The sequence below is a fragment of the Plectropomus leopardus genome, chromosome 19 (genome assembly GCF_026936395.1).
Source record: "Plectropomus leopardus strain MGB_pleo_1.0 chromosome 19, ASM2693639v1, whole genome shotgun sequence".
Classification (NCBI taxonomy): Eukaryota; Metazoa; Chordata; class Actinopteri; order Perciformes; family Serranidae; genus Plectropomus; species Plectropomus leopardus.
Genome location: NC_142194.1, coordinates 26,038,239 through 26,059,740, shown reverse-complemented (window position 1 = coordinate 26,059,740; position 21,502 = coordinate 26,038,239). Strand labels below are relative to the sequence as shown.

The following is a 21,502-nucleotide window of genomic DNA, read 5'->3' as shown; positions in this document are numbered from 1 at the left end:
AAGTTTGGAATAAGAGACTCATGAGTCAGTGTACAGATTTTACTGGAAGAGTACATACATCAAGTCACAATTTTGACACACACCTGTCTGCCAATCAGAAACACATATTTTCCATGCATGGTTCCTACCTTGGAGCATAGCAGACGTGGTGTAATAGTTAAAGGGGACATTTTTAATCGTGTATTTCTCAGCGTCCAGCGATCCCAGTTTGTCCCCAACTAAAACAGACTTTCCTGTCCCAGCGTTCCCCACCAACATGACGGGCCGGCGGTGTTCCAGAAGGCGATCCATGAAGTAACGAACTCGAATGGTCTCTGTAGTGTGAACCAAACAGGCCTGCACATCGGAAACAAACATTAATATGTAAACATATAAGAAACAATATGAGCACAATCCCTTTTAAGATGTTAATATGCAATATATAATATGGTATCAGGACTGCAATTAAGGATTATTTGAATATGAAATTAATTCAAGTATTTGTTTTTGAATAATCAATTAATAGCTATGCCTCTAGGATGTGAATACATAGTGAAAATGTCTGTCACAAGTTCCTAGATCTGACAGACACATTGTAGAGACATTAAGCCAACAATGGCATAAAACTGAGACAAGCAGAAATGTCAGGGTGGATTCCACTTGTATAGCGCTTTTCTAGTCTTCCGACCATTCAAAGCTCTTTCACACTACGAGTCACATGTACCCATTCACACACACATTCACACACTGGTGGCCAAGGCTACCAATACATGGTGCCACCTGCTACTCAGTAACCATTTACACACGCTCACAGTTTGATTGTGCAGCATCAGGAGCAATTTAGGGTTCAGTATCTTGCCCAAGGGTACTCTAACGTGTTGATCAAAGGAGCTGCGGATCAAACTGCTGGCCTTTTCATTAAAGAATGACCTGCTCCACCTCTGAGTCCAGACAAACTTTTTAGTCCTTCCTTGTTCTTTTTGTGTTTTATTTTGCTTATTTTGGAGATGCATATTTTGTACTTTTTGTTCTATGTTGTCCGTCTCTAACTTATGCTGCTGCCTGTCTTGACCATGAAATTCTTGAAAAGAAAATTTCAATCTTAAGAGTTTTTTCTAGATAAATAAAGGTTAAACAAATTAAAATGAAATAAATAAAATCTTGTGGACAAACACTCTCTGTGGTACAGTTTAGCCCAAAATTAAAATAACACATTTTTCCTCTTACCTGCAGTGCTATTTATCAGTCTAGATTGTTTTGGTGTGAGTTGCCAAGTGTTGACACTCGGTTTGTGGTGTAAATTAGAGAGAAGGCAGACGTCTCTATGGCTGATAACTCCAACACGTGGCAACTCACACCAAAACAATCAAGACTGATAAATAGCACTACAGGTGAGAGGAAAAATTTATATTTTCGAATTTGAGGTGAACTGTTCTTTGAAACTATTTATCGATTAACAAAACATTATGTTATTTACTGATTTATCTGTGTGTTTCCACCAAAACCTGTTTGAATTCTTTAAAACAACCTGTTGTACCTGCAGTGGTGTATCAGCATCCATCTCAAACTTGGGCACCATCTTGGACCAGGGTTCAAATTTCTTGCTCTCGGGGTCGATGTAGTAATCAAACACGGTGCCCTGGGATGGGAACTTGATGGTTTTGAACTCGGCCACCCACCACTTGCTGAACTCCACTCTGTAGTCAACCAGCTGCACTCACACCGAGAACACACGCAGAGACACAGAGGGTAGGCGAGCGGTCAATACTCTAAAATGACTTCCTCTCTGCTTTTTCTCCCCCATACAGTAGCTATGGATCTGTGCGTTTGATTTACACTGGTGTGAATACAAACCAGAGGACAAATAAATGGCAACAACATAGAGATACAGCAACAGCAGTTGAAGGGGAGAAAATGAGAGATGGCAGGCCCATCTATCCATCTGTCGGATTCAGACGGTGGAGGAGCCTCATCACCTGCTGGCTGGCAGTTCCTCGCCTTCCTCCCTGTCTCTCCACCCCTTGGTACCTGTCTCCTCTATTCACTACCAACTCTCCAGTCAATAAAACCACTTAGCATTTAAATGCATCTGTGATGGAAAAATAAAGTGGAGTACATTTGTACCGAGGGGAGAGCAGTTTTATCCCATAACTTAGATGGACACGCTTACTGTACAGCGCTAACTGGATTGCTTAGCAACTGCTCGCCATGGTTCTACCGCTGATTTAAATTCAGCCAGCCTGTGTGTTGTTGAGCGGGAATGGAGTCCACTTCATTTTCAGATGGGGATCTCTGCCTTTTTAAAAAAAAAAACTGCCATTTCTTCCACCGAAAATAACTTTCAAATGATTTTTCATAAACAGAGACACAAAGCTGAGTTGCATAAGAGCCATCAGGGCTTGAATATAACCAAGGAATACCCATAATGCAAGTGCAAAAAAAAAAAAAAAAGAGTTATGAGGAAAGAGGAAAAAAAAAATCAACGGGTTTCAGTTGTGTCCCATTCTTTTTCCCTCTTTATGCAACCACTTAGTAAGCATCTCACATGCCCAGAGGCCCACGCAGTACCTGGTCCTGGAACATGGCTCCCCCAAAGGCCCAGACCGCAGCAAAGACAAAATAGAGCTCATATAGTTCCTTGGCGCAGTCTGGCGGCGTGTTTTCTGGAGTCAGCAGACACTCCAGCAAGTAGCACAGCATCTGGACCATGCTCTGCTCAGGGATAGGGATGATCTTTTTAAACCTGAGTAAAGACAGACACATTACATCACTGGATTCAAGCTTTACCACTGACTTGTGTTTTATATCTATCATATATAATAACTAGTGCGCCGGAAGAAGAAGATAAACTTTGGTTTCAAGCGTGCATTTCTTGGACAGATATATCGGGAAAAAATAGAGCTTCCTTTAACAAAATGAAATTTGGTTATATTTGTTGTTGACAATTCTATAAGCTTTGTGGCACTGTGGGACTGTACAGTGGTATGTTTGGTGGATTTTTGGCCTCAAAGTGAGGACAAAATGTTCCTCCTCTCCCTCCTCTGCTTCCTGTTTTTGTTGTCTGCTCCAATAGCAGTGGTGATGGAGGTGTTGGAGGAGGCGAGTGGTCCTCTACAACAGAATGCAGGATGGCATCCAGTTCTTCTGAGTCAGACCTTGTTAGCCTCGGTCCAACCCGCCCACTTCTGCACAGTCCCTCCCCATATCTCACATCCCAACATTCTGCGTCAACTGGATATCACTGTGAGGATGTCATCTGACAGTGACACAGAGCTGCTGAGGAGCCATGTTACCTTGATCTGATGCCATCCAGGCAAGAGGGAAGGTACTTGTCGAACAATATGGTCAAGTTGGCCTTCTCTGATTGGACCTCCCTCCTGTCGATCCAGCTTGTTACTGGCGGGTTCCAGCCGAGGTCTGCTGGGTTTATGTACAGGATTCCTGGACAGAAAAACAAGGAATATAACACATTTGGTGATTACAGTAACTGCAACCATAGCTAGGGGTGCACATAACTGGTATGCAGGTACGCATGCACAACAAAAATGAGGAATGCGTGATGCCGCTTGTTTTACTACGTGCCTTTGCGTACTTGGCTAACCTTACACATGTTGCTTGTCGACTACTGTCAGAGATGTCCAAAAAGCAACAGACATTAAGCAGCTTCTTTGGCGGTTCGCCACCTACAAAGAAATGCCAACTGGAGCCAGAGCCAAAGAGAAGACTTTTTTCAGAAAAGTGGCTCCAAGATGTGCAGTGACTTGAAGCTAAGGATGAGCGCACTGAAATGTGGTGCAAGATTTGCCGCTCATATCCACATCTATCAGACAAAACATAAAGGCTCAAAGAATTTCAACCATCCTTTATTTTACAAACATGAAAAGAGCAAGGAGCACATGAATGTAGCGCAAGTCATTGCTAATAAACAAGCTAGCCAAGAAGAAATGTCCACTTGCCCACTTACCAGATAGCCAGACAAGCTGAATGAAGAACAGCGGCAAGCTCTGTTTAATATTTTTCTCTTCGCCTTCCATAAAGCTAAACACGCACGTCCCATGTCTCCCTATTCTGAGGATGTTCCTTTATTGGAGCAGCTAGGAGTAAATGTTGGAGGTACATATTTTGAGAATTTTGGGGGCTGCTTTTTGATCGATCTGAGGACATCACAAAAACTGAGCATAAAATCGTTTACATTGTGTCTGTGTCCAGCAATGGAGAGTTTTCTTCGGACTTTCTTGGACTGATTGAACTGGGTGCTGACCGAACCGCACAGGCCATAACAGACAGACTTGAGAGACTTTTCCAGGACACAGGCTTGGATGACTGGACAACAAAGTTGGTGGCTGTGTGCACAGATGGGGCTGCTGTCAACGTCGGTATGTACAACGGCGTTGTACCAAAACTCCGGCAACTGGCTGTGGTTGGAGACTCCCTTGTACACATTCTGTGCAGGGCACACACACTGCGCAAAATCAGCTGATCGCAACATTCCTTACTGTGAGACATTTAAGCGCTCTGTAGTCAAGCTGCTGCAGTTTTATTTACAAAAAGGTGAAGCAAAAAAAAAATAAACAAAACTGCTGCACTGAAGACGCTGTGTGAAGAAAATTGGATCTCCTTTGTGAAACTGGGTGAGTTTCATAATATCAGATGGTCTGCATGGTGGCATGAAATACTGTTAAAAATATCAAGACTATTGCCAGCCATTAAAATGCAACTGGCTACGAGTGATAACAGTGACTTGCAGCATATCTGCACAGAGCGTTTTCAGTGCTTTCTGTCATACATGCTTTACATTGGCAACATTTTGAAGACCACATCCATTAGGTTTCAGAAGGAAAAGCTGACCATCGGAGAATGTAAGGATGAAATCATGGTGGCCATTGGACAGTTCACACTTCTGCTTGATGGTGAAGGCGACAGGACACACACTGTTTCTAATGCTGATGCTGACAGAGACAAGACAAACTTACTCAGGGGGTTAATTAAAGAGTTTGAAATCAGATATGACTCCCTCAAGTCATGTGATAATTTCTTAGTATTTGATCCTTCAACATGGCCTCAGGAAATGCAAGACTTCCACAGTTTTGGAAACACAACAGTTTACAGCATTCTCAAAAATTATGAGGCCACCTGCAACTTGATAAAGACACCACTGTGACAGAATGGATGCGCTTAAAGCAGGCAGAAAAAAACGCCTGGGAGCTTCTTCTGTGTATGACTTGGTCCAAATAGTAAATACAAGTAACCCAGATGCTTACTCCAACATCAACAAGATGGTTAAGCTGTCTCTTACACTGCCTTTAAGCAGTGCAGCTTGTGAGAGGGGATTCTCATATCTCAACATAATAAAAACCAGGTACAGATCTCGTCTGTCACATGCTGCACATTCACCTGTCAAAGCAGACCACAGAGACATTTGACCCAAAGCACCTGTTGACCTGTGTATAGAGACAGCTAATCAGAGGCTCAACCAAGGACAGGGAGGTGCATCTGCAGCATCTTCATCATCTACTATGCAGGAAGCTGAAGCAGAGGACAATGGGGGCAACACTGAGGAGGACAATGAGGAAGACTGCACTTAGTAAGACCACGCTACATATGGAGTGAGAACCAAACACCATCTCTTGGTACTCACCTGAGTAACTCACTGAATAAGTTATTTGCACGCCTGACCATAGCTGCATTCATCTGTTGTGGGTCACTGGGGCAGAAATGTTATTGGTCTCCCTGACCCAGAACACCAAGTAAAATGCAGAGAGAAGACTATGCAGGGCTGCTCCATTGTTTCCCCAGTGTGAGTACTAAATGGCAGATTACACTCTCATCTTTTGGTCTTGTCCCATCATGCAGCTGTCTTGGTCTGATGCTCAAGATGTCATCAAGAGTATATTAAGATTTGACATTGAGTCTCTTTCTCTACTTCGGTTACATATCTAAGGAAGTGGATATGAGAGACAAATATTTACAAAAAAAATCTCATGGTAGCAAGCAAAAAGCAATCATAGGAAGCTGTCTTCTTTAAGAGTCTCCCACCCTGAACCAATGGATAAATATTTTAACATTATATTTAGTATAGGATGTCCCAAACTCAAATATATGATTAGGGGCTGATCAAGGCATTTTTTAATGGATCGAGATCTGGAATATTTAGCTTATAGAGCATCCAATCCTTTGTTTTATGTCAACTGTCACACAGATGTTTTTACTTTCATGTACAGCAGCACAGGGCCTAGCCTTCATCACCTCTGCTCCACTCAGCTGTCTGTCTCTCCTTTCTGCTGAACTTGAGAGCAGCAGCTGAGCCCTGCCCAACGCGGAACACCACACACCATAAACAAAAAGGCAGTATGAGACTGTTTATTTTTGTTATTTACTGATGTTATGAGCACTCTTTTCATTTCAGCTCAGTGTGAGAGTCTCGTGTTTTACTTTTTTTTTACTTTTACTTTTTTTAAGAAGCCTTCTTAAAGTGTGCACTGTGCAGCTGTATTATCTAGGAAGACAAAAGTATCAGATTAGGACTCAGTATCTGCAGTTACTCAATATTAAATGACTTGGATCGGGATCAGGAGCAAAAAAAGCTGATCGGGACATCCCCAATATTAAGTATGGAACATGTAATATAGAGATAAAAATTAAAGAAAGAAAAGGGATAAGATTGCTGGACTAAATTGTACATATATACCTGACTAATGAAAAGTCTGACAGCTGAAACTATGATAAATGTTGCTGACCCTTTGGTAAGCCTTTCCTTGGGAGCAGTAACAGCTGATGGCCAACGATCAGCTGTTGCTTTGAAACGGTGCTGAAGAACCATCTCTGTGAGCTGTCTCCTCCTGCTCTCTGCCAGGTTAGCACAAATAAACCAGCAGCAGTAACTAACATCCAACATCAAATCATTAAACATTCTCAACAATGTCACACCGACACTGAAACAGCTCAACTCTTCCGTTATTAATATCTATACACTATATTGTCTGTATTGATATTGTCTGTATCTATATCTATACAGCTTTGATTATATAAAATGGTTAAAATGATGGATTCAATTTTCATATTCATATGACTGATTGATTGATTAACAATAACCGTTTAGTGACATTAGCCTTCTGATGCTAATAGTTAGCCCCGTCACTGTGTGTTGGACTCTGTTCCAGCACAGAGCTCACACTCCTGTAGCAGGAGTCTCATGATAAACAGAGAGAAAGCAGGGCAAGGAGCAGCTGAGTCAATCAATACGCTTTTTGCAACTCTACAATGAAAAGAGATTTTGCCTGTTTTTAATAGTCAAATTTGCTGTGAAGTTGGAGTGATTCAACATAATAGCAAGGTTGTGCAGAATTCACGTTAATTGTTGCAATCATAACATTGCAATATCTTGGTGGGACTGTTATGTTCATTGAGTTAAAAAAAACCCCCCACGTATAACAAGACAATAAAGACTCAAGGATTACCTGCTCTGGATACTGTAGCAGGGGTAGCAGTGCGAAGGTGACTGATCTCAAATACCAGCCTCATGGTGGGGTTCAGAGGAATTCGCTCATTACTGGCCAGAGTCAGCACCTAACAGAAGCAGACAGAATATTTACACACAGTGTACACAGATATGACTGAAAATGAATGTGCTTTTGTGCCTTTTACACACTCTCAGCTGGGATTATGTCACCTGCAATCAGCTCTTTTCACTATTCTTAGCATTACATGCACACACTGCCATTTATCCTCTCATCCACAGAGTACAAATAGTTTACTACTCTCTTGCATCAGTGATGAGTCAAGTGCACATTTTCATATCTGAATGCTGATTTAGTAACACTGGAAATGTGTAACCTTAGTCATTTTGTTACTGAATAAAAGACTTAGTTCAGTTACAAACACACACGCGCAACTCGCTCACACCTTGTTGTCATCCATGACTGTGTTGAGTGACTCAATCCACATTGGATCAATGTCTCCATCCAAAACAATCCACTTAGGTCCGTTGTGACTTACATTCGCCAGTTCACGCATTATATTAGAGAACAAGCCTGTGGGAAGAAAGAGTTCACATTTTTAATATTTGACTCAGGTCATTTAACACTTTGTACTGATCAAACGCTGTACTGTAGCTGTAAGCACCATCTTTCCACTCCCTGGTTGCCGGGTTGATGATGCCAAAAAGCTCGTCATTGGTCACAGCCTTTGGGTTGAGGTCCGCCCACACAGGTCTGCGCTTCATGTTCTGATAAGTCCTCTGGAGTGACCTCATCACCTGACTTTTGCCAGTGCCTGCGTTCCCGATCACAAAAACAGAGTGCCGCACTGCCAGCAGCTCCTCCAGCTGCACCACCTAACACACACACACACGCACACACACACACACACACACACACACACACACACACACACACACACACACACACACACAGAATGAAACATGTTATATTATTCTTTGTTTACATCATCTGAAGGACACTGTCGACATGGTATACACATAAACACTGACCCTTTTACAGGATAATGTGGAATTTCATGGACCACTACACTGGGCCACTCAGTCTACAGCATCCCTTTGTTAATGTAGTGGTTTATGGTGAATATAAAGTGATGCAGAATGACAGGGGAGTGTGATGCACTGCAGCACAGCGCAGCAGCTTAGTACACTGTTCACAGACTACAATAAATGACAGCAGTGGTCTTCTGGAAGGACAGATATGTGTACCCTCATTACTCTTTGTTTGCACACTTAAAGGGCCACTCCACCTTTTTGACACAACAAAGATCAGTCTACTGGGGACTAGTAGTTACTAGCTGTATGTCTATGACGACCAATGTTCAATACTGAATCAATAAAAAGACATTATGAAATATGTGAATAAATAAAATAATAATGCAATACCTATAAATAAATTCAAACAAAATGGGTTATATAAACAGTAAGATGAGTAATGAATGATACATTTCATTTTTCAAACTCAGCTCCATATTATGAAATTTTCAGAATGACCATTTTGTTTTATTTAATTTCGTAATGTCATCCAGAGACAGTCATAACATGAGCTGTAGCTTTTTTCTCAGTAGCGCACAGCCAGAGACATGTCTCAGCCCCATCTGTCTTAAATGACAGAAAAAGCTCATGACTTGTCAGAGTTCCATAGTAAATACTAGTTGTAAGTCTGTAGTGTGTTCAAACTGGAAAAGTGACAAAATAAAGTGTGCTCAAAACAGACAAGTGCAAAATAGCAAAGAATTGATTGTGGCCGCTGATAGCACCATATATGGCTTATCACTTGAAACTGATATCTACCCCATCTCAAGCTCCGATTCACAAAATATATTACGCTAATGATATTAGGGTGCACACATTCCCCTCAGTTTTGCAGCCGAAAGCAATTTGCCCTTTTTTTGCATGTGATTGTAATTATCCATGCGGCAAAATTATAAATGTTACCTTTGCCCCAAGGAACACAAAAGGCAAAACAATGCCATAAAGAAACAGAAAACTGAAATATTCCGACAGTGAGCTACAGGTGCTAATCAATGACATGCAGAGGCATTCTTCAAAACTCCAGGAAAGGAATTCAAATGTGACAGCAAGAAGCCATATTTGAGGATTTACTAACCCAGTCTGTCAGTGTGCTTTAGTTACCACCAACTCTCTGGAGACACTAAGTATTCACTATAGCTGTGTGCGGCTTTTAGTGCTGATCTTTGTGAACTGGACTGTTTTGGCAATGAGGTTCATTTGCTTAGAAGGTTGCCAATTCTGCGCCAAATGTTTGGATATTTTATAATTCAAAGACATGGAAATAGCACAGGAGCACCAATATGTTATTTGCATGGCAGTGCACATGGGAGTGCATTTCACCCTTTGTGGGTGCTTTGAGAATTACACCATTTCTTTTTGTCGTATATTTTTTTTCCTGTAATTTGTGCAAGTTTAGCTTCTGCAAAAGCCTTGCAGTCCTTTTGGAAATTCATCCCCGTGTGTGCAAAAAAACCTCTCTCAAGGCAATACACAAAGGGAGTGGAAGAGCCACCCACAACTGCAAAAAATACCAAGAAATTTTAGATGGTGGTGAATTAATTTCAGAAAGAAAACAAAATAAACAAATCAAATATATGACAGTTGCAAAAAAATTTGCAGTCTGATATTGGTTTTATAGTGCAAGTATCGTTTCCTGTTTCTGTAAAATGGGCTAAAACACTAAAGCATAAGAATCAGTATATACTGTACACAAACAGTATGGACTATGGAGCTAGGACTCTGTGGGTAACCTGGTATTAGTCTAATGAAGAGCATAAGCTCAAAACGTCACTTGTGGATGTGCTAATAAACTGCACTTAAGGGAGCTACAGGGCTCCGACCTTTCTTCATGTTTTAAAACTGATTTTATGGAATAAAGCAAACAGTTATTGAGAGAAGCAGATTTGTAAAATAAATAACAGACTTTTGAAAAGAACATTTTCCAAAAAAAAATTAGACTAAAATGATAATACATTTTGCAACAATACAATATGCCATTGTAAAAGGAATAAATAAAAGAAGCAGAATGAAAAATTAGTTCATATTGATTTTGAGCTGAGTACTAAAAATATACTACATTTTTTCATGATTATATGACAATGTTTCTCTGTTTATTCACATTATTACTTATTATTATGCATTCAACATTTAAAACTTTGGCCCTCCATATTATTTCCAAGGGTTTCTTTTGACTGAGATAAATACCCTGATGATGTCAAAGAGAAAGTTTGCTAAAAACTGGGGACATGTACTTCATAGAGACATGGTTGGTCTAATAAAAATCAGGACATCTCTTAATCTACTGCTTCCAATTTGACTACTCTTTTCATTTCTTTTCATTTTATTTTATGCTATTTTAGCAAGAAAACTACATTTAGTCAAGTCAGTCAAAAAATAAATGAGTAAGTGGTTCATATTGTAACCCTTCCATTACATGTAGCATCATTTTAATATCTCACTACCAAAAACCCAATTTACCTAATTTCTCATCACTTTGTTTTTTTAATGTTTTTTTTTTTTATCTTTTCTAAACAAATTATACTTCCTGAATTGTATTGTTCCCATTAATTAAATTGTGGGCGTGGTCTTTTTCTTCTTGTTATATGCTTCAATGCCGTTATCCTTAATACTCCAAAGAAATATTTCTCATCTTCAGTGAGCATTACATACTCTGTTTCTTGTAAAACTGCTCCTCAAAACTTAAGCAAGAGAAAAAGAGTAAAAAGAGTTTGCTTGAATTTCAGCGCAGTTTCTCCAGTAAGCAGGATTTAATGCTTCTCTACATTTGGACCCCTCAAAGTCAACCTAACACAATCACACTTGACATTTTTCTGACTGGCAGTGCAACATTTTTCTGTCAGTTCAGGTATGTGAGGTGACACTGTAGAGTGTGTAACAGAGAAAAGGGGAGAAAGAGAGATTTACACTCAAACATACAGATGGAGAGTTCGATCAATGCCATCGACCGGGCTCCTCGCGGCTCCTACTCCCCATCCATTCAGCCGGAGCGCAGGCGGCTTTACACTCTCAAAGGCCCCGGCTGATTACTGCTTTGATGTCGGGAGGACTAATGCTAGCACAGGCTAACGCTAAAGGTATGCAGACTCCCTCACCCCCCTCTCGTGCCCCACCCACCTCCATCCCCCCACCCCAGCCTCGTTGTCTGAAATCAAAAGGTTGGCCTCACAAACAAAGACAGTAAAAGTTCAGGCTCTGGGGGTGGATGGTTGTTATTGACCGCTCCGCCATTCTCACTCTCTCGCTCGCTGTGTTTCTCCTCCTCTTTGTTTATTTCCGTGGCTGTCTCTCACAATGTCAGGGTTAAGTGGCATGGTGCAGCGCCAGCCTCCATTGATGGAGTGTTATTATGTGGTTCCCGTGTCTATTTGACCTGAGGCAGATTGCACTTATTTCCCCTGGTCCTGCGTTCATCTGTCTCTGACATATAACTACTTCTATTGTGCATGTTCGTGTGTCGGTGTGTGTATCTGTATGTAATATAATGACTAGAATTAGGTCAGCAGCTTGGGCACCTGAACTCTCATCGCAGCCAACCGTTGGCTTTCTGCAATATTTGCCCGATTCATCCAGATCCTGCAGACTTGTTTGACACTAATGTGTATTTCCCAGCGGATCATTATGATGTGGGGTAAATAGCTTTTGGAAAGAACTACGATAAATCTAAATGAAAGTGCTACAACTGTAATATATGTCTAAATTGTTAAAGATGAAACCTCCATTTGGGGACTCTGCTCCTGCTTCAGAGACAACTTGTGATTGCCATCATCCTTGGCAACGCTTGTGACATTTCTAGAGTTGCAATCAAAACAAAATCTGATAAACTGTGGCAGACGAGCATGTCAGAGAGCTACAGAGGAATCATGTTTAACTTACCTTGAGGACAAAATTGTCCTCAGCCTGTAACTTCAAATCCAAAATAGACTGCTTCACATGCTTCTCAAAGTCCAGGTCTCGCTTCCTGGGGACATCCAGAGCAGGAAAAAGGTCTCCTATCAGCCCCATGAACACGGGCATGTCATCAGTCACGATTTTGGGGATGTTGAAGTCTCTTAAAGCTCGCATCAGCACCTGGTCCTCCGCTCGGCCGGGGTCACCTCTTTTCAGAGATCCGGCCACCACCAGGACTGACTTGATGGCCCGGAGGCCCCAGTCATAGTGGTCCTTTGAGAAAGGTCAGAGAGACATCAGTAAGTAGAAGAAGATGCACAGTTTCATAGCAGGGCGTGCAGAGCTGACAGAAAGACTAGAAAGGTGATTAGAAATGATGTGCTCCTGCTACAACCTATTCCATTTGACTATCACATTTGATCATGTTAGCATTGTTAGTGTAAGCATATTATCATGCTGATGTTAGCATGTAGCTCATCCCCACTGTAGCTAAGTACGGCCTCACAGAGCTGCTGGTGTAAATGGAGACTCTATAGTCTCTGGGCCTGTGAATCTGTGCATCCTAACCATGACTCTCCAGGAATCCACCCACCCTGAAAGATAAAACAAATTAATCGGAGCACTAATTCACTTACTTTATGATTTCAAGCCCCAAATAATATTCCTATTATATTCATGTCTAGATGGAGAGCTTCCAGTAGGATTTAGAGATTTTACAGTGAGCTTAATCCACTTTATAGTCTTGGATGTAATTCATAACATCAACATACTATTCCCAAAGAAACTTAGGATATTTTTCTCTCGCCAGTACCATCTCCTTCAAGCGCAAACAAGAGTCACAGACACAGGGCTCATTTATGCTCAACGTTACAGATGGAGACAGAGATGGAGACGGAGACCGATGAAGCCTCTCTGCATTCTTTTCATCCATTGTGCACATTTTCTGATAGCTTCTGGATATGGAAAAAATGCAGCAGTATCAGCAGAGACTGTGGGGGTAGTTTAGCATAGATTAAGCAAGAGACGACCGTAGGAAATGACATAGAAATTTAAATAATGGCAGAACAGAACAAATAGATAATATATAGTATTTAGTAGTAGAAATTAGTGAAAAGAATTCTTCATCCACATGTATACAATGGCTGCACAGACCTCTGCAGTCTACAATGCTCTCTCCGTTTAAAGGTTCGATTTTACCATTTCCTCCACCTTCTCCTTGTTTGTTGTTGTGTAAAACATCCGACTCTGCCCTCTAGCATTTATTGGCTGTATTTATGGCATTAAAAAGGACATATGGAAGTATGAGGGCAGTGACGGTAACGTTTGAAATGGATATACCTATTTTTGTACATAAAAGGACTATAAATGAGCCTTGAGGCTGTAAATGTTTTCAGAAATGTATTTTGTTGTGTTGTTCAGCTGTAAAGTTAGAAAGTTTTGCTCCGACTGTTGGGCGGTGCTTGGTTTAAGCTGTTTTTTTGACACTGCAGTCAAGGTCACAAACTTTCTCCCTTTACAGCTAAATGGTACGCTGAAATGTGTTTCTGAAAACTTCTGGGGTGAGAGGTTATTCTATTCTAATCCTTATTCATATTTGATTAATGCTGTCTAGTTTGACAGTTTGACCTCAGATCATGAGCAGTGATTGAGATGACTGACTGCTGTGTTACAAAATCCTCAGCTCTCATTAGTTGCTTTTTCTGCAATCCCAGAAGATTCTATCAAATTCCATTAGAAGCACTATGAGGAAGAGGGGGACTTTTTTTCACAAATTATCTGTTTTATGTACTACTGTCTGGAAGGTTCAGCAAATATGCCAAAAATCTATTTGTATTGAAGTTATTAACTGTAAGTTTAAATAATCTTACTATCTGCTAAACAGTGAGCTTGTCTTGTATGATATTAGTTGTATTGGGACCGTCGTGTATTTCCTGTCCAGAGGCAAAGGTCACATGTGTCTACCAGGTGTCTGTCACAGGTGCGTTTAAGTTTCAATACAATCAACCCGATAGTATGCAGCAGTCCAAACTGCAGTACACACACAACAACAGCATTTTACTGCCATATAACTAGGGGCCACAAACTAATTAGAACATTATTCCAGCTCTCTGCAGACTCTAATAGCATGAAATATGTTTCACTGTACTCTCTTAGCATGCTCTGGTGTCTACTGCATAGTCATTTAGCACAGGACCAGCAGCAGAACTTATGTAATATTAAATCCACAATTATGAGCTACTTGTTTAACTCCAGAAAGTAGTTCTCTGAATCTGCACTTTCCATTGATGTGCAGTTTCAGCCCTTGTGAATATAGCTTAGAGAAGCAGTCTGTTCATTATCATTTGATTTCATTACCACTAAGTTGCTAATGTTGGAAAACCTGCAATGAAACTCTGGCAAACAACTTTAGAGCAGCCAAAAAGTATAATTAAGGTGATATTTAAAAATGTCACAAGAACTGGAGCTTCATAAAATCGCCATAAAAAGGAAGTGGTGTGCTGTGACACTTAAATGGGCCTGTGGTCATGGGAAATTCATCCAGAACTGAGGACTCATAAAACTGCTTACCTAAATCGAGGAGCTCCACTGTAACTATTAGTCAGCACTGCGAGTGATTTTATTGCTTTTTTAAATCGTTTAAATAAGGGCATGACATGCAAAAAAAAAAAGGACCAGACTAAAAAAGGATTAAAGAAAAAATTTTGATGGAATAACATCCAAACTCCCTGCAGCTTCTAATTCATATGCAATGTAACACTTTGCTCAGACAGTTAGAAAGTCAGCTCTTGTGTGGTGCCTCTGAGTCATTCTTTTATCAAAAGCCTCAAATATAAAAAAAGAACATTGTGTCACTTGTTCAGCTTTGAAGTGGAAATGGATCTGGCTCTCTCTAACCATATCTGATGTGTAACATCAAAGAAAACAGATATTACCTGTTTGGACAACAGCTCCTTACACAGTGTGTAGAGGGTGATAAACTTCCTGGCCAGGACCCGAGCGTCAAGGAAGCCCTCGGCCACCAGCATGATTTCACAGATCAGCTCAAAGTCTGGCACCACCATGGCACACGGTCTGTGGAAAAATGGTCAGAACTCAGTTGTAGGTGATTATCATAATCCCAGGTTAATTAATGCTTTGTCATCTGCAGTAAACACAATTTAATTCAAAACGTGTGTGGTCAAGTTAGCAGATTTTGAGAAAGCACACGCAGCAAACAGCAGAGTTCAATACAGCTCACAATACATCACAATTAAACGTGTCACACAGCTCCTCTCCAATATAAAGCTGGTTTATTCCCACAGTGCTGTCAGCTATCTTCCCTTAAGCCTTTAAAACCTGACCAAATTGGCTTGTTTTCTTTCAATAACAAGGGGAGAAGGCAATGAGCAACAACAGAAGAAATGACCAAAAAATTAGAAAGAAATCAGTAAAAAAAAAAAAAGTACAAGACAAGTTTCTGAAGATTAGGAACAATTTTTTTTTAAAAATATAAAAATGTATAAATAAATAAACAAACAAGGGAAACCAGACTTGGAAAAAGTGCTTTAAAATTAATTTAAAAGTAATTCTCTACCATAACTTTAAATATGTAATTATGATTAATTCTTGCCCTATGTTTTAGTTCAGTTCCCTTAGTTTAAATATAATTTTTTAAGTTTACTAATTTTGTGCAATTCGTGGTACATATCTTACCAAGTTAATGATTGTCCTTTTTTTTCATGTTTTTGAAAGAAATCAAATTTGCTCAAGGCTTAAAGCAGCACAAGAAAAGTGATGTAGCTTTTGGTTTCAAAGGGTTAAGTTAGGTCTACCTTTTCAGAGAGAAACCAATCACCTAACATGCTCTTTCATCCCCGCACACTGGCCTTGTACATGCACCTGCATCCAGTGTCTCTTGTGTCGGGTGGAATTTGAAATTGAGCATCGTGGTATGAGGATTTTTTTTTTGTTGGCATGTCATTTACAATCCATTAGAGTAAACAAAAGAAATATACTGTAGATCACCATGGATTCTATTTGTTGTTCTCTAAAAAAGGAATGTAATACTCTGAAGATTAGTTAATGGTTACTAGAAATTACTTTTGGCGATCCACAAATGTTAAAGGGTTGGTTCACACATTTTCTGTTGCAGGCTGTTTTCCATTTTATTTGCATAGGTTTTGTGATCACTGTCTCTGATAGATGTGCCTCCAACCCGGTACAATGCAGCTGAATGGGAATTTGTTTGTGGTGCTCACAGAATTAAAAAATTATATTTAAAACACGGATCAGCAACGTACATTTTCACAATCAGTGTCCCGGTTTCTGATAGAGTAATCCATGGACATAACTTTTAACAGTTTTTAGTAGATTTATTTTAGACTGAAAGAACAGTTCCAATACCGCCTTTTGCAATTTGTGCAAAATCCCTTCATTGAGTGAAATGACATATTGTATACTGTGGTGACAAATGCTATTGAAATGAAATAGTTGAAATGATGAAAAATAAAATAAGACTGAAAATGGAATTTGATGTTTTGTACAGAAAAACAAAATAATATCATGTTCCCATCTATTGATGGGTTCCAATACTCTTCTATCTCCACACAAAGAAATCCATCTGTCTCTTCAGATTCTTATGAACTTGCCCTACTGTCCCAGCTTTCTCGGCTCTGTCCCAGCTGTCTCAGCTCTATACCCTGTATTCTGATTAGAATTTCTTTCTAACCAGAATACAGGGTATAGAGTTGATATTTTTTAAAACTTATATCTGCACTGCCTGCAACTGCTGGATTTTTTACACCATTCATACTGTATAGATGTTGTGTCTACATTCTATATGTAAATACTCTGCACATTACTCTACACCATATAGCTTTTGCACTTTTGCATAGATGCTAACCTGTATTTCTTTGTCTCAGTACCTGCACTTCGTACAATGAAGTTGAATCTAATCTAATCTGCCTGTTTTTCAATCTATTTATCCTGTCAATAATCACAAGTTTTGTTATTTTGTAGAAAATGTTTCTGTCAATGTGCTTGTAATGTGTCTTGTACATTTTAGAGAAAGTATTGTAGTTGTCACTTATAGTTTGCAGCCATTTCCTAGTAAACTTATTTTATCACAGAGTCAGTTTTAATAAAGAAGCTCTTGAACTGCAACTCCATTTTTTTTGTATTAATATGTTAAGTCCCACAATGTATTGATGGATTACACCTTCGGTTAGGGTCCAAAATATTTGAAGAACATGTAGAAGCCCAGCAAATTGAATTAAGGCTGTGTGATTTGTGTTGGTCCTCTGACCTACCTGAACAGAGCCTTCAAGTTCTCAGGAAGCTCAGTTCTGCCAGCGTAGCCTGGATTCATCGTGATGAAGATGCCGACAGAGGGGCAAAGATTCACCTCCTCCCCCATGAAGTTAAACCTCTGCTTCTTGTCTCGAATGGCGTCCTGGATGCTTTTGACCTGCACGTAGAGAGGATAAAAACTTAATACAGCGTAGAATGAAATAGTATCCAACCTTAATATTTTTTTTTAGTAACAATCAAAATATGTCTGCAAAACTAGGTATTGGAAGTTAAGTTCTTAAGAGTCTGCTGCCATACCAGCAGCTCTGTGACACTATACTGAGGCACAGCTGTGCTCTGAGCTACACACTAATGCCAGCAGGCTATCATGCTCACAATATCAGTGAGAAGTTCACCGTGTTTACCATATTCATTATTCCATACTCCATATTTTATGTTGGCTTGCTATTATTCTCTAACTACCACTTAAAACGAAGAACAGCTGTGGCTGATAAGGGATGTCATTAGTTTAGGAGATATTTGGTTATAAAGTAATGGAAAACAGAGAAAGTGCCAAAGAAAAGTTCAAAGAGTAGCATTTTGAAAAGAGCAGATTTTCAATGGAGGCAGAACCACATATTTGTCTTCCATGATAAAACTTTGTGCACTTATAACCCCACACTGCAACTCGACTGCCAACAGTTTGGTCTGAGAGCGGGTGTGTTATGCTTGTAGCATAACAAGCTAAGGCTTGCTAGCCTGCAACAGAGATGAGTGGTGAGCTACAGAAGTCTCGCTGCTTTCTCACTCCTCACCTCCCCATTTTTTTTCATTTTCAACCTTTATTACAAGATAAGGGTTGAAATGCTCTCCTTTTTATTCTCTTAATTCAAAAGTCTGCTGTTTTCTATGGATTTGGTGAATGTCAGGTTTGGCAGAGTGGGCTGCTCCCCTCAACGTGTCTCCATTTTCTAGTGCACACCGCGGCCCACAGAGTAATACTGCACAGATGATGATCACTGCTCCCTGCTGTATTTTGCACGCATCTCTCCCACTGCTGGGGAAGCGGAGGCAAACACTGCCAACCAAGTTGCCTTGCAGCACCTGTCTCTCTCTCGTTTTCTCTCCAGCGCAATGCAACGTTTGCCATATACAAGAACTGCCAGTTTCATGAATCTCCTGTGTAGTACGATGTATTGTCAATTTAATCTATCTCTAAATCTCAATAATTGTATTAGTTATAATGGGTTGATGGCAGCACAGCTCATATAATGTTACAAAAATAATAAGGTCTGCATAAAGGAAAACAAACAAACAAAAAAAACTAAATCTGACCCAATTCAAGCCAGGCAGAATATTGAGAAATTACAACCCATTGGGTCGGGCCAGGAAAATCTGGGTTCACACAAAGAATCAAAAGCTATACTACTTCCTCTGGCAACACTTAAGGCTTTCTTCACATGAAGGAGAACTCCTCAGCATCTGTAAACACACTCTGATGTGTAAAATCAATGGAGTTCCCCTTTAAGGGATCACCAACGTTAATACAATTCATTCTAAGGGAATGTCTGTCTGGGATGTCTGTTTGAGTAGATGTTATGAAATACATTTTTTTTCCAACTGTTTTTTTTTCTCATGAAGGCAGGGCAGCTACAGCATTTTTAAATGTTCACATACCACAGAGGTTTTCCTTCACAATAACTAGCATAACTAGCGTTTTTCCTTGTGCTTGATTAAATGCCTAATTGCATAGGCACCAGCATACTTAAATATCAAGTTAAGGATGCATGACAAGGCAGTACAGATTAAGGATGCATGATAAAAATCTGACCTGACCCTAGAAAAAAAGTCAGAAGATCACCAAGTCATTAGGATACATTCTCTGGGCCCCATAAAGTCACAGCAAAATTTCATGACAATCCTTCCAATAGTTACTGAGATATTTCCCTCCAGACAAAAAGTATTGGGCTGACCACTGACTGACACTAGGCAGATTTCCATTAACTCTCAAATTGTACAAAATGAAACTGCGAATATAAGAGACGCCTACGTGAAACAGGTTAATCTGGGTTCAGGTTAAGATCTTATCTATCACAAAGAAGTTTTTGCGCTCACTTTAGGTGGTATTTTGTAGGTTACATGATGCTATGACTATGTGCTTGTCAGTAGGACCTGGCTCCCTCAGGCATGATGCAGCAGGCTCTACAAGAGATGTTACTGCATTCAAAATTTGAGCAGATCATCATGTGGAAGTTTTGAATCCACAATTCCCTTGTGAAATCAGGTAAGGGGCTTGCCTTTCCATTATTGCTGGTATAACATGCCTGCATCACCTTCAATTGGAAGTAATGACAGCTAGTGCGGTGGCTGCAACAGAAACAAACCTGCTAATGTTTTGAACATCAATTGCCATGCTTCTTGGAATGTTATTGCAAGAGAAGAGCATAAAATCACTCAGTGGAAACACAGTCATCTTGCAACTGTGTTTTATCAACTTTTCGAAAATACCACTTATTTTTGCGCAGTTCTGTAATTGAAATCCGCTTACTGTCATCTCTAGAGCCACACCGCAACCACGGCTCCAAATACCAAATAAGTACCACATTAGCACCACTATGAAAAAGTTTCTTATCCCGATCAATCACAGTCAATTAACAAAAGACACTACCGACTAGTGCAACTCTCACACATGATGTATCCTGAGAAAGTTTGGTTTCCCTCATTAACATATAATTAATATCACTCAGCACATACTAGAATCAATTTACAACAGCCTGTTAGAGTGGTATGCACTATGCTCCTCTTTTTTCAGGGACACAATTTCATCAATAACATGAGCGTGATATCAGCCAGGGTTTACTGGATGAACTGCCAAGGCTCTGCTTGTCTACATTATGATTGAATGAGATATCAGAAATGAACTTTTTTTTTGTGTGTGTGTGTGTGTGTGTGTGTGTGTGTGTGTGTGTGTGAATTGGCCTAAAACTCTGAATCCCAGCCTGTAAGAGGCTTTATGAATTTAACATGCGTGTGGTAAAAGAGCGTAGCGAGTCGACAGCTGGAAAGAGGAGGAACATCTCTTCATGGATGAGTACTCGGCTACAGATCACTCAGTCATACTAACACAACAGGGAGAGGAGGGGAAAATGCAAAAACAAACAGTGCAGCTGCAGCACACACACACAAAAAAGGAATCAAAGTTTTCATGAGAACATCAATGGGGCTTGTTTTTCATGTGAAATGACAGCAGCCCACCTCTGATATCCTACAGGGATACCAAAGGAGGTAAAACACCAAAAAACACATTTTTACAAAGTTTGAGAACAGACGCCATTGTGGAAGGTGTGATCCAGTGGGGTCACTCTTTACTGTCTCTGAATGTTCAGACAGGAGCTAGCAGTTTCAATATACTCACAGTCCAGGCCTGCATTAGCTGGAACAGAGGCAGAACTTCACCAATCTATCTCCATGTTGTTGTGTCTGGCGGCCTTCTGTTTGTCCCTGCTTTATTTAATGTAGAACTGGTCCCACCACCTGTGTTGGCAGACCCGCCTGGTAGCCGAGTATGTCGCCTTGCAATGCTAGCTGCCCCCACTTTAAGAGGATGGATTAGGTGTGTGTGTGCTGTGGTGAGAGATGGCTCGGCGGTGGCTCCACTGAAGCAGGCTGAGCGCTGGAGCGGGCTGCCAGCTGTCACAGCAGGAGTTTGACGCTCCTCTGTTCTCAAGGTCTACTTCTCCACGTATAAGCCACCGTGATTTATTATTCATTATGCTCTGCAACACCTATTCATTCTTCTGGCACTTTAAAATTCTCTAAGTATTTTAGGCTTCCACA

At 40.3% G+C, this 21,502-nt stretch overlaps 1 protein-coding gene across 1 annotated transcript in view; it reads right to left on the bottom strand.

The window, feature by feature from the left end:
- Positions 1-21,502, bottom strand: part of dnah9 (dynein, axonemal, heavy chain 9) — a 186,454-nt gene that overhangs the window by 108,936 nt on the left and 56,016 nt on the right. The window contains exons 35-44 of the mRNA XM_088069941.1: positions 17,686-17,843; positions 15,331-15,469; positions 12,383-12,670; positions 8,101-8,311; positions 7,882-8,009; positions 7,437-7,545; positions 3,273-3,420; positions 2,548-2,722; positions 1,517-1,690; positions 129-336 (exon numbers count right to left, since the gene is read on the bottom strand). Coding sequence (XP_087926067.1) covers positions 129-336; positions 1,517-1,690; positions 2,548-2,722; positions 3,273-3,420; positions 7,437-7,545; positions 7,882-8,009; positions 8,101-8,311; positions 12,383-12,670; positions 15,331-15,469; positions 17,686-17,843 — 1,738 coding nt within the window. The remainder of the gene's footprint in view (positions 1-128; positions 337-1,516; positions 1,691-2,547; positions 2,723-3,272; positions 3,421-7,436; positions 7,546-7,881; positions 8,010-8,100; positions 8,312-12,382; positions 12,671-15,330; positions 15,470-17,685; positions 17,844-21,502) is intronic.